Source organism: Amborella trichopoda, chromosome 13 (genome assembly GCF_054954075.1).
Source record: "Amborella trichopoda isolate Santa Cruz 75 chromosome 13, AtrichopodaSantaCruz75HAP2 v2.0, whole genome shotgun sequence".
In the NCBI taxonomy this organism is placed as follows: domain Eukaryota; kingdom Viridiplantae; phylum Streptophyta; class Magnoliopsida; order Amborellales; family Amborellaceae; genus Amborella; species Amborella trichopoda.
In genome coordinates this window covers 37,665,946-37,679,185 of record NC_142348.1, presented here as the reverse complement: position 1 = coordinate 37,679,185, position 13,240 = coordinate 37,665,946, and the positions used below count along the sequence as shown (strand labels likewise).

The following is a 13,240-nucleotide window of genomic DNA, read 5'->3' as shown; positions in this document are numbered from 1 at the left end:
ATGAGCTTTTATTCATAAGTTGCTTCGCAAGCATCAATTACAAAGCAGGGATCAAGCATCAACTATTGAACAAGAAAGTAAAGAGACTCCATGTTTAGCAAGACGATCCGCTAAAGCATTGGCTTCATGAAAGATAAGTAAAGGAAAAATGAAGCTCAGGAGAGGAACACAGTCCATGATTTTAAGCCAAAAGGTGTGAAGAGTGTATGGAATCCTTTCCTGCATCAGACACGTTTTGATCACATTAAGAGAGTCACCTTTAACAAGAATAGCACCTGAAATTCCTTTGCTAACAATGTTTTCCAAACCATGAAGGAGAGAAACTATCTCAGCCCGGTTAGCCATGGTAGAGCCACAAGGTCCAGCATAAGAGAAGATTATAGACCCAGGATGATCCCTGAGAATTCCACCCACTCCACCTGATCCTGTGTTCCCAAGAGAGCTACCATCAAAGTTTAATTTGAAAGAGCCTTATGGAGGAGGCATCCGAGAGGAAACGAGCCTATATTTAAGCACAAAAGAGAAAACAAGAAGTTTCAAATTAACATATATATCCGCTCTCAAAACCCCGCGCCCTTCCTTAGTGACATAGAATCAGTCTCAAAGGCTTTTCAAAATCTTGTCCTTAATACTCTGGACATCCCGAGAGACCCCATCAAAAGTTATCCTTTTTCTTTTCAACCAAATCTGCCCGATAATGGCACTTCTAAATATCTTACAGATAAGACGACCTTTAGAAGGTAAAGATTAATTGATATTTGTGAAAGGAAAGTGTAAATTGTCTATTAGGTTAATATAAAAGGTGCGCATGGTAATCTGTATATTATAGAAAGTATACATGGTAATCTGTATATTTGAGGAAGGTTGATACATTATCTTGTATTTATGGTAAGGCTGGGTGTAGTATAGGATTTATTTATATTCTTGATTAATGGACAATGAGTCTCTTCAGAGAAACCTGAGGCTCTTCGCAATATTTTCCTGTTCCTATATGTTGTGGTCGATAATGTCTAAGGGCCGCCATAATATATTAGCAAGTCGGCAATTGCAATATATTGGAAAGTTGAAATATTAATAATAAATTGATTTTATCTCAAAAATTCGGAGGCAAGGAATCAAGTGAAAAACATAGATCGACAAAATTATGTAAGCTAAAAAAATAGTGAATATACGAATTTGGCTCAAAAAATGGGGTAAAAAAATCGAATATGTACAGATGACATTAAATAAAATTATGATTTATTGTTAGGAAGTATTAGTCATTAATAACAATTTAATGTTCTTACTTGATATTATTTACGGTAATACATGACAAATTTTTTCCTAAATTTTATTTAAACATAATAACAATGCTTATTATGTTGTCTTGACACATAATATACGATAACTTTTTAAGAGTGCATAATGAAACAATAACAATAATGCTAAACACAACAATTGCATTAACAATCATTATTAGAAGAAACGAGCATAGGATTGCAGTTAATAAAAATGAAAAAAACAAAAAAATGTAAAACAATAGTCCATCCAAATTGTTGTGTTGTATTTACCAATAAAACAAAAAAAGTCTAAAAAACGAGTGAAGTTAACAAAACTTCCATAAAAAGAACAAAAGCTAGAAAGTGCTTATATGTATTGAACAAAAAACAAACCCAAATATTTGACATTTTGAATTTCTAGTTGCCAAAATCTCTATATGCCTCCGAGTCTCTTTCTTGCTTTTGTAATGATGCAATTGGTTTAAAGAAAAGAAATGTTTTGCATTAAGTTACTCTTCATATACAACTGTTTTGGGAAAATATATTATCTGGAAGTACATTGGTAGTATTTTTAGGAAATTTACTTATAAATCCTATTTTCCTTTTGATATTTAACTTGTCGTACACATTTCATATTTTAAATCGAGTCCTATTTCTTTAGCACATAAGTTGTATTTTGATTTTGTCTCTTTTTCTATATATTGAGTTAAACTTAAATTTGGTTTGTATATACTTCTCATCATTATAATCTTATAAAAATATTAACAAAAAATTTAAAAATAAAACTATCAAACTATGCTCGAATGGTATTCGACATTTTATATATATATATATATATATATATATATATATTCCCAAATGTTGTTTTGGTTCTTCGCTACCTTTTCTCTCTGTTTTTTATGATGAAATCTCCATTGGTTAGTTTTTAATAAAAGTCCTTAATATTTGTAAAAAAAAAAAGTATTGGGAATTTTTGGTAATTTACTTATTTTAAATTATTTTTCAGATATTTTTAATATTTTATAATAATAAGAAAAATATACATACTAAAATTGAGTTTAATTTAATATTTAGAAAAAGACACAAAATTAAGTGCAGATTCCGAGTGAAAGGACAACCGCGTCATATTTTGCCACTTTAGTGGTTAGAACAAACTGGGCACCACGATGAGAGAGAGAGAGAGATAGAGAGTGTGCGTAGAATAGGAAAGCAATCCATGAAGCGACTGGTTCAAGTCATTTGACTGGGTCATTATCAAAGGACTGCACTAAAATCACACCCAAACTGCATGAAGCTTACTTTCACACCATGCTCACCTCACCATACCATGTTTTCTCTCTCTCTCTAAAAGTCTATATATATGTCCTAGTCCCAGCAACACTGTTACCAGAGAGTGCAGGTTCAATAGAGAGAGAGAGAGAGAGAGAGAGAGAGAGAGAAATGGGGTATAGTCTACTAATGGTGGTGGTGGCGGGTTGGGCAGTGGGCTTAACAGGAGCTTGCTTAGTGGGTGGAGGTGCAGGTGGAGGTTCTTTGCTGAGAGAGAATGCCTACGAGACGAGCTGCCCTGATGCTGAGTCCATAGTATTTTCATGGGTGGAGAATGCTGCGGCCCAAGACCCTCGCATGGCGGCCTCCCTTCTCCGCCTCCACTTCCATGACTGCTTCGTAAATGTATGCACATATCAGAGAGATCAAGAGAGTTGTTTCTTCTTCTTGTTCTTTGAAAGAAAAGGATTATATCATGGTGTTCTTGTTTTGTTGAAAAAATGTATATATGAATCAGGGTTGCGACGCGTCGGTGCTGTTGGATGACACTGCAACATTTGTTGGGGAGAAGAGTGCAGCTCCAAATGTGAACTCATTGAGGGGTTTTGAGGTGATCGATGGGATCAAGGGTGACCTCGAAATGGCTTGCCCTCAGACTGTGTCTTGTGCTGATATCTTGGCCATGGCTGCTCGTGACTCTGTACTCCTTGTATCTATCTATCTACCAAACCTTTTCTTTTTCATGCCATGCTCCTTCTCTCATCTATTCTATGCCATGCTAAAATCATTTCACTAGTATGCTACCCTACTATGCCATGCTACAATCGTTTCACTAGTATGCTACCCTCCTATGCCATGCTACAATCATTTCACTAGTATGCTACCCTACAATGCCATGCTTGTATAATATGGTACATTTCTACAAATTTGGTAGTCAATTCTTAGGTTTTGTGCTTGTATAATATGCTACATTTCTACAAATTTGGTTGTCAATTCTTAGGTTTTGTGCTCCATTGAGAGCAGACTGTCCATTTACTCCCCCAGGTGAGACCTAAACTATCAGTATTTTTAGGGTCTCAAATGCAACCTCTTCAACCAAACGGTTAATGCTCATTAAGAAAAAAGGAAAAAAAAAAAAAACCCTCAAATCCCACACCGTATGGGTTTGGGAAGGATAGGGTCCCAAGATTGAACATAGACGGTCCAGGTGAGATCTAGGCCTTGAAATGTTCAAACTCTTATTTTTTTATTTTTTTATTTTTTTATTTTTTTGAAAATAATCATCTAGTAGTACTTTGGTGGATCCTAAAACTTTAGGTAAAAAGGAAAATCCACCAAAGTAGGTCAGGCGCCTGAGAGAGTAGATGAATAGTATGCTCCATGGGAACAATAACATACACACTTGGTGAATTGAATTGGTTCCCTGGTAGCCAAGTATAACGTTTTGTAGTTTGGTATTATGTTAATCTTAAACGTGGGTTGTAAGTGAATAAGGAAGGGAGAGGGATTGATGGGTCGTGGTGCTGTGTTGGCAGTCGGGTGGGCCCACATGGCAAGTCCAGCTAGGACGGAAGGATAGTTTGACTGCCAGCAAGGCTGCGGCGAACAACAACATACCGGGCCCTAATTCCAACGTGGCGAACCTTGTGTCTAAGTTTCAAAATGTGGGCCTCACTCCCCAGGACATGGTCACACTCTCAGGTCACTCTGCCCTAACCAACTCACTCCTTTTTCCCTGTTTTTCCTTCCATTTTCTTTGAAGTATCTTTATGCACTTTCGATTTTGTATAGCATTAAATTACTACTAACCCCTTAACTAACTCTCTCTCACTCTTCGTGTTTATTTATTTATTTATTTATTTATTATTATTTATTCTATATTATATTAACCTAATTAAGAAAGTAATAGTTCTTTAATTTATAATTAACAGAGAAGAACTTGAGAAAAAAAAGTCAAAACCGTTTTGTGGCTTCTCGGACGAAATTAAAGCCAAATTGGGGCTTGACAAAGCATCATGGGACTGTATATGACAATACCATTTTCCCTTTCTCCTAGCCACCAAAGAGCTCACAATTACCTACCCGTTAGGTCTAAAATATGATAGTTTGGTGTGTCAAAAGTTTGAATTTTTTTTTATTTTTTTTTGAATTTTGAGCCATATCAGTACGATATGTCCAACCACCTGATTTCACATCCAATAGTTAAAACTGATTGGATTTTATTATATTGCTCTATGATATACTTTACTAAATACCACAATACCGTCACAACTGTGTGCAGGTGCACACACCATAGGCATGGCTCGGTGCTCGACCTTTCGCTCTCGTCTTCAAAGCAACTCGGGAGATGATGTGGATAGAGAATTCTTGGCTTCACTGCAACAATTGTGCTCGGTGAACAGCAACATGACATTAGCCGTGCTTGATGTGGGAACACCAGCAGTCTTTGACAACGAATATTATGCTAACCTGGCGTCTGGCCAAGGGTTGTTGAGTTCAGATCAAGCCCTTTTTGCTGAGGGTGGAATAACCCGTGAGGTGGTGGAGAATTATGCTAGTGATACCGAGTTCTTCTTCAAAAACTTCAGGATGTCCATGCTTAGGATGGGTGCTATCAAGCCTCTCACTGGTTCTAGTGGCGAGATTCGACGCAACTGCAGATCCATCAACTGATCTATTCCATTTGCTTTCTTGTGGTCTCTCTTTCTCTTCGTTGATAGGAATATAGAAAATATGTTGTGTTGGTCCTCGTTGATTCGTCTTTCATATGCAGTATGCAGTGTGTGCTAGTCTGGTTGAAAGAGTCTGTGTAGTGTAACATGCACTTGTTGCTTTTAAGTATAATGTATATTTCCTATGATGGATACATAGGGTAGGCATGTCCCTATAAGAGTGGTGTTAGTATCAAGTAGTGTTATCAAGACTGGCCCAGGTGGTCCAATGTGTGGGACTGATGACTATCTAATACTCTAATATGTGGGATTGATGACTATCTAAGACTGATATATTTTTGTTGAATCATTTGGTTTTGACCTGTTGAACTAGCTAAAATATAGTTGAATAACTTTTTTTTAATTTTTTATATTTTAAATTATTATTCATGTTTATTTTTTTTATTTGTTTTATGATCTAGTTGAATTGGTTTGACCAGTAGTAAGACGTTTTAATTGGACCGAACCCCTTCTACCCATTCAATGGCTAGTCCGATTACAATAATTGATATCAAGCATGAGAGTAGTACGAAAAAGGAAAATACATTATAAAAAACAACGGAGGAAACTATATGTATGGCCGTTATATATTCAAAGATAGTTCAACAAGTATATCGGTTTTTCATGATGGTGATTTGAGATACAATTTTCCTTTCAAAGATGCTAAGAAAAGGGCTATGATTTTCCTAGATCCAATTTTGAACGATATTAAGAAAGAGAAATTAAGCTTATCACCATGTGTCAATCTCTCGCACTATCTACCATCATTGTCCCATTCCGGATGGATTGTGAGATTAACAGCAGTTCTAAACAATGTTCTTCCTTTTTTTGGGTAAGTACAAATGTTCTACCTTGGTATGGTTAATTGGCACAATATAGCATTTAAGCAAAATCGTTAATCTGCCTAATATATTAAGGGATTGCACACCATGAGACCATTTATATTTATTATAAAGAGGTCACAATTAATTTTAGCTATCAAATATCACATTAAATGCCTTGAAGTATGTTACAAAGTTAAAAAAATATCCTTTTGAACTTTGCTCTAATCAATGATATATTCACAACTACCCGATTTGAAATCGATTGACAAGAGTGATTGTGATCTCCTTGTATTAAAAGTAAAACGAAAGAAGTTGAAATCGTGGCGACAACACCACTTGAGCCTCAACTACTATTCTAAATTTCCATTCCCACTGATGCATTCGAAAACTGCTAATTATTTCTAAAAAAGATAGGGCCTGTACTCCCCACTGATCTACCTAAAAAAAAATAAAAATAAATGACCTACCTGTATATTTTATCATTTATGTGAATACAAACAGGCAGTGGAGTATGATTTACCATCTTGTAACTCTGTAGAGGCGTATGGTATGGTACGCTCCATCCTAAAACTACATTTGGGTTGATACCATACACGAGTGTTGTATGGCACACGGGTAAATTCTGCTTAAAAACCAAGCTTTCTGATTTGGTTTTCCTTGCATAAAGCATTTTCCAGCTTTGTGATCCTTGGTCCTTGTTCTGATTTAGATGCAGTTTCTATAAACCACTAGAAGGTTTGGACAATATCTGATTGATCTGATGATACCTAGACTGTTGGAAGCAATAGGAGGCAAGGGCACAACCTTTATCAGTAAGGCGAAATTACTTTCCAATACAGAAGCAAACCCCATTAGATAAGGATCCACTTCCACAAAAATTGAAATCCATTTGCTAACTTACATAATAATTAAATATACCACACAATTCAATTCTTATCATCATCCTAACACTCTTTTTGAGAGATGGAACATTCAATTCAATTCTTATCATCATCCTAACACTCTTTCTGAGAGATGGAACATTTGGTAAACAATGGTTTCGAAGTACCTTGCCAAAGGCCATGTTTCATTGGGAGAAAAAATGTTGATATTGGTACAATTGGCATAGCCTTCTTGCTAATGATGATATAACCTTGCTTTTCCCGACAAAACTGCAATTATCTGATGACGAACCCACCTCAGAAGTTAAACAAACAATATTAAGATGGCAAATGGCTCACTGTCCCTTGCTTATATTGGGGGAACATATATTAACTTTTTTTCATTTGATCAGTAAAAAGAAGTTTAGGATCTTTTTACAACAGCAATGGCAAAGCAAGCATGGTGTGTGAACTCAAAAGAGACTTTAAGTGATGGATCTTTGATTCCAGCTTGACAAATAACGTTAAGGGCTATCTTATTGTGCTCAGCAACCTGTTCTACACGGCGAAGCTCAGACATTTTCTCAGGGTCTCCGGAGAACCTGCCCTTGAGATCCCTTGCAATTAATTGGGCAGCTCCGAAATAGTTGTATCTCATTATTGTCTGTGAAATACACCAAGAGCTATAAGAAGACGGGACAATACCTTGGAACGTAAAAAAGTACTTCAATCCAATGGGGCACGGCATAGAGTACTCCGAAGGGGCATCCACCATCCATTGCCATTGATCTACGGTGGAGATGAACCTCCCCTTTGGAGTCCCCTTTAGCATACTCATTGGATTATGTATATATTCCCTTGCGACAGTGCTACTTTTACATAGACCATGAGCAACTTTGAACATAATGATACTCACTGAGAAGTTTACATGGTTCATCAAATCCTTAAACATGATGTATGAAACGCCCTCAGGTACATGTGCCTTCTGTAGCAGCTCAAAGTGCTGAATGAACCTCTGCAAAGGCAAGGAAAAGCTCTCAAGAAGAACTAAGAAAGTTGGTCAATTCCAAGAAGAACCAGTGGAACTAAAATATAATTGCATAGCTACTTACCTCTTGCTCGGTATTAAATATACTTGGCTTCTCGAAGTTACTATTTTCATTGCTCAAAGCTGCAAGCATCTGAAGAACATGCCAACTTGGTGAAAGATCAAGAAAGGGAATCTCACATTCAGAAAGGAGAGAATCATGCAACCATGAGTGATCCAGAAGAAAGATGTGAGTACCATTGCAAGCCCCTCAGAAAGGTTAATGTAGCACTGGAGCAGTAAAATGTGTGACGGATATTGGATTTCCTTTGCCCCATCCTTTAGTGGGTCCCTTTTCTTCTTCCCCTTTTTCTTGGCTGCATAATATCACAAGTAATAATATATTCTTAGATTGGATAGCTAAAATATAACCTAAATTAAATCACACTTGCACTACATGGTTCAAGCAGTCATTACTGGAGACTCCGAACTTGCTTTGACTTGTGCAAGTTTATCATTTAAGCTTTCTAAAAGGATACAAAAATCATTGAAGGAAGATTTGAGAAATCTTGTTATACTTGAAGAAGTGTTAGAAAACACAGCCTGGGAAAGCACAGAAAGAAGACAAAAGAAGTTTCATTACAAAAGCACATTGTAGAGAAAAGAGAATGAGGATTTGGATTTCTTAACTAGCAAAGAGATTGGTTTGCTACAAAGTGCCAGGCCAAGCAGTGCAAGCATCCGGCAATTCTAAGCAGCTCAAAATGGGTTCAAATTGTGAATAATATTAAAAACTAAGAGGACTGCTACCAAAGACACTTACATGAATCATTGGTTTGTACTATCCTTAGTTGAGCTTTCTCTAGGAGTTTGAACATGACAATGTACAGATACCTGAAAAAACCATATATCAGACTTGAATGCCACCGAGACTGGAAGTAAAAGGGCATGAGGATCAAACGAAAACCCACCAGTAAACCATACAGTATTCACTAGGGGAATAGAGTTCCAGCTCAAATCCTAACATAAGGAAACGGCCAGCAATCCAGTAGGTTTGTTCTTCTGTCCAACAGAGAAGATGCTTTGAGAGCTTCATGGATTCTTCCTGGAAAAGGAGTAGAACCCAACCCAAAAAAGATCAGTTCTCTTAAAAGGGAAATCCAAAGATATTACATGGTTTGTGACTGAAGATCTGAGAGCAATGCACCTCTTCAACACGGATGTTCAAAACATTGTCTACTTCTCTCTTCGAGGACAGCTGCAGCTGCAAACCAAATACAGGTTTTTAGAAGCATATGTTAACTAGGAAAATACTTTTACGGAATAGTCCTTGAGCCTTTAAGGGTTTGAACCTTGACATTGTTCCTCATGCAAACGAAGCTAAACAAACTCATAAGGAAAGCTATTCTTTCAAACAGAATGTCCACCATGAGATAAAGAACATGCCTAACAAAAAAAGGAAGGACATCAATGGAATCCAGAGTAGATGAGCTTAGTAAGTTAAAGCTGAGGCAAAACTATTTAAGGCATCTTCTTTTTCGAAGGTAACATTTAAAGGGGAAAACATACACATCAAGTTGTATCTAACAATGTAAAACAGACACAGAGAGGGGAAATCATTTAAATATCAATAATATTAAGATGATGAAAGAAATCACCTTTGCTAATGGAGTAAAAAAAAGAAAAAAAAAAACAAAGAAATTACTTCTCCTTTAGTTTGAATATGTTAACTTGCATTAAAAGGTATGCATATACAAAAAAAGGCCCCCTGATGGGCCAGTGGCCCAAATTGAATGGCAGTATACAGTAAGAACAAGAAAACAAAACATTACAATGTTCATGCTCTCAAAAAATGGCACGTCAAGGTCAAGGGTGAGGGGATAATCTCTAACTAGGGTTAGCACCTTCTCTGGCTAAGGCATCTACAGCTGCGTTCTCCTCGTGCCAAACGTGTTTCCATGAGACTCTGTAGGCCCTGCCTCTATGCTCAATCTCGCCATAAGATGGGCCAATCTCCAAGGGGTAGGGGGCTTGGCCAGAGGCCCATGATGGAATGTTTGAGGATCTCCCTCAACTAACAACAAAGTTCCCCAACTGCGGTCAAGATTCCTGACTCCCTCTAGGAGGGCTAAGGTCTCAGCTGTGGAGTCGGTCTCCCCAATGGCTCTGGAAAAGGAGAAAAGGGTTAAGCCCTCATAGTCGCAAATGGCACCCTCAATCCCCGCAGGCACTAGTTGCTTAGCGAGCAACCGTAAAAGTCTAGCTTTATTTGGCCGGGGATGGGGGAGGGGGGGGGGGGGGGGAAAAACGAAGACTGGCGGCACAATATATTAACTCCCAATTCTGTACGAAGTCAGAGTGGGGGACGTGTTTGAAGGTCGGGCGATTCAGAGCCCAAAATATCACAGTTTCCTTCACCCTGGGCTTTAAGGTAACGATTGAGGCCACTTCCCTGCGAAAGGTCTTGTTGTTGTGCTCGATCCAGATGATCCACAGGGTGGCTGCTACAGATACACGCCAGAGGAGAATACCAGATTTGGCCCATGAACAAGAAGAAAAGGAAGAGAGAAGGTGGGGGACCGACCTAGGGGGCGACCCAGGTACAATGAAACCGCTGGAGGATGCTGCTCCATAGTTCCGTGGGCGTGTCACAATGGATAAATATAGATGTGAGTTGGTCTCAGCCTCAGTTCGGCACAACACACATCTGTTAGGAAGAGGCACCCCTCTTCTTTGAATGAGGTCTAAGGTTAGGACTCTTTCAGCAAGCGCTAACCACATAACGAATTGGAGGCGAGGGGAAATGAAAGGGAACTAAGCCTTTGACGAGATAAGGCGGGAGGGAACTGAGACAGCGTGGGAAGAAGATTAAGATAGAATGAGGCCACTGAAAAAATTCCAGCTACCAAAGAGGACCAAGTGAGCCTGTCTTCCCCATGAAGAGGAAGGAAAGTGGGCTGCCGCAGAGAAGAGAGCTCCAGGAATTCCTCCATCTCAAATTCGGTGAGGGCTCTCCTGGAATCAGGCGACCACGATCTGGACTGCCCAACAGAAGGGAAAAAGAGTGGGCAATTGAGGCTTCGGTGCCGCGGGCCACCAAGAAGAGGTGGGGGAACCGGTCTTTGAGCGGGACGTCCCCAATCCATGGGTTGGCCCAAGACTTGACTCCAATTCCACTCTAGGGCCGAAATCCAACACAATGTTTGCGGAAAATGGATTTCCACGCACCTGAGGCCCTACCTTTGGGTTGTGGGTAGGCAACCATTCAGAGGGTGTAGGTGATATTTGTGGCAGATGACAGACTGCCACCACCACTTGCTCGTGAGTACTAGATTGCACAATTTCAGGCTCCAAATGCCTAAACCACCCTGGTGTTTAGGACGGCATACTCTATCCCAAGAAACAAGGTGGTACCTCTTCTTGTCAGCGACCCGCGACCAAAGAAAATTGTGCATCAGTTGTTCTAGCCTCGAGGTGATCTGAGTAGGGATGTGCAAGAGGGACATTTGAAAGATGAGAACATTGGACAGGGTTGCTTTTATGAGAGTGAGGTGGCCTGCTGGAGAGAGAAAGCAGCCTTTCCACCCAGCCAATTTCTGATCAAATCTGTCAATGACTTGACTCCATTGGGAGATCTTGGGTTTACCAATGCACATGGGCAACCAAGGTACGAGGTTGGTAAGGAGTCGACGCTGCATCCCCACCTGGCCGCCAGAGAATTGATGGTCTGCTTGTCGGAGGCCACCCAAATCATCCTAGTCTTCGCCATGTTGACCCCGAAGCCAGTTGCTAGTTCAAAGCATTTAAAGAAAAGGAGCAGATAATCAATCTGGTGAGGGTCGGCACTGCAAAACAATTGTGTCATTTGTGTATTGAAGGTGGGATATATTTGGACCATTCTTACCAAGCTGGAAACCGTCTACCATCCCTTGGAGGTACATTCTTTCGATTGACCTACTGAAAACGTCTCAGACTATGACGAAGAGGAAAGGGGATAGGGGGTCTCCTTGACGAAGACCTTGAGAAGAAGGGAGAAACCTTTCGGTGTTCCATTGATGAGAATCGAGAAGAAAGGGTGAGAGATACAATTTGGCCATGGTTTTGTCGAGGATAGCTCAATCGATGTGGTCATAGGCCTTTTCCTAGATGATCATGATGGAGCCTGCTACAGCTGGGGAGAGCGATCCTCAAGGCATTGTGACCTGGTGCTTCAAGGGTCTAGAGTGGTGGCGTAGGCTTTTACAGTTCTCTCTCGCCATCAATGAAACGAGGACTGGCCAACCCCAAACAGGGTGAGACCGACTGGAGATGAATTCCATTCATAATGAGTGTGAGTGATAGAACCGCCTTGTGAAGCGAGACCGGATTCAAGGTCTTTAGAGTCCTAGGGGGTGGGAACCGGAGAAGCGAGAACGAGGACAACGATGGATGGTGGATGCCCAATGCTATATGTGTACGGATTGCCACAACCAATATGGAATGACGAGAATCGGATGTAGAAAGCGGCTTGCTCCATTGGATGAGGATGACAAGATTCAGTCCTTCCTCGATCTGGAGGGGGACCAATGCCCTATCAAGGATTTGCCTCTCTTTGATGAAGGCTCCTTGGTTTTGGGAAATCACCGGCCCTAGCACTTCTTTGAGTTGGGCCAAGACTTTGATAGACTTTTTTTTATGAACATCAAGGGTTAGTAGTGGGTTAACAATTTTTGAAACCATTAGTAGTTTTCGAAAGGGGTTAGCATTAGTAGGAATGGAAACCAAGACCACTAGATGAGTCACATGTGGTGAGAATTTTGTAGGAATTGTTGATTAGGCTAATGGGACGAAAATCCTTAATTTCTTCAGCTCCTTCGACTTTGGCGATGAGAGCAATGCGCGTGGCATATAGGGTAGCTGTCAGGACTAGGACCTCATCCTGTCCCAAGTCGCACATGGCCTTGAGTATCTCTGTGGTGAGAAAGGTCACTCTAACCATTGGGCCATTTCCAAGGGTAAGGTGAGGAAAGAGGGACTAACAATGGTTGGATTTGGGCCCCTGGGGGTAGCAAATACTTTATCGAAAAAATCGATAATGGCGTTCTACACAAGAGGGGGGCTGCCCAGGTACTAGTTCCCGACTTTGATCTGGGTGATGGTGTTATCACGCCATCTATAATTTGCAGTCTTATGGAAGAAGGCAGTGTCAAGATCACCACATTTGAGCCACTTAATCCTACACCTCTGATGCCAAAAAATCTCTTCCTTACGAAGGACTAACTGGAATTAGCTTTTGAGGTTGGCTCTCAGC

The 13,240-nt window shown here is 39.9% G+C and overlaps 2 protein-coding genes across 21 annotated transcripts in view; one reads left to right on the top strand and one right to left on the bottom strand.

Moving 5' to 3' along the window:
• Positions 1 to 2,644: 2,644 nt before the first annotated feature.
• Positions 2,645 to 5,546, top strand: LOC18446365 (peroxidase superfamily protein). The gene is made up of 4 exons (XM_006856485.4): positions 2,645 to 2,933; positions 3,046 to 3,237; positions 4,064 to 4,229; positions 4,810 to 5,546. The coding sequence occupies exons 1-4, from the start codon at positions 2,700 to 2,702 to the stop codon at positions 5,199 to 5,201; spliced, it is 984 nt and encodes a 327-aa protein (XP_006856547.3). The 5' UTR covers positions 2,645 to 2,699; the 3' UTR covers positions 5,202 to 5,546.
• A 1,554-nt stretch (positions 5,547 to 7,100) lies between these two features.
• The window catches only part of MAK10 (MAK10 homolog), a 59,477-nt gene continuing 53,337 nt past the window's right edge, over positions 7,101 to 13,240 (bottom strand). For 13 of the 20 annotated variants that reach the window (XR_016047455.1, XR_016047457.1, XR_016047459.1 and 10 more), the window contains 7 exons: positions 9,158 to 9,214; positions 8,922 to 9,055; positions 8,774 to 8,844; positions 8,209 to 8,327; positions 8,036 to 8,104; positions 7,840 to 7,938; positions 7,101 to 7,587 (listed from right to left, as the gene is read on the bottom strand). Coding sequence is in view for 15 of the 20 variants with exons in the window: in XM_006856482.4 (XP_006856544.3) it covers positions 7,348 to 7,587; positions 7,840 to 7,938; positions 8,036 to 8,104; positions 8,209 to 8,327; positions 8,774 to 8,844; positions 8,922 to 9,055; positions 9,158 to 9,214 (789 nt within the window). In the remaining 5 variants the exon portion in view is untranslated. The remainder of the gene's footprint in view (positions 7,588 to 7,839; positions 7,939 to 8,035; positions 8,105 to 8,208; positions 8,328 to 8,773; positions 8,845 to 8,921; positions 9,056 to 9,157; positions 9,215 to 13,240) is intronic. The other 7 variants (XR_016047456.1, XR_016047458.1, XM_020674933.2 and 4 more) reach the window with 1 other exon arrangement.

Excerpts from the sequence above, each read along its gene's own strand:
- LOC18446365 (XM_006856485.4), top strand. The coding sequence starts at position 2,700 with ATGGGGTATAGTCTACTAATGGTGGTGGTGGCGGGTTGGGCAGTGGGC. Across the intron at positions 2,934-3,045 it reads TCCATGACTGCTTCGTAAAT|GGTTGCGACGCGTCGGTGCT; the intron begins GTATGCACATAT and ends TATATGAATCAG. Across the intron at positions 4,230-4,809 it reads GGACATGGTCACACTCTCAG|GTGCACACACCATAGGCATG; the intron begins GTCACTCTGCCC and ends AACTGTGTGCAG.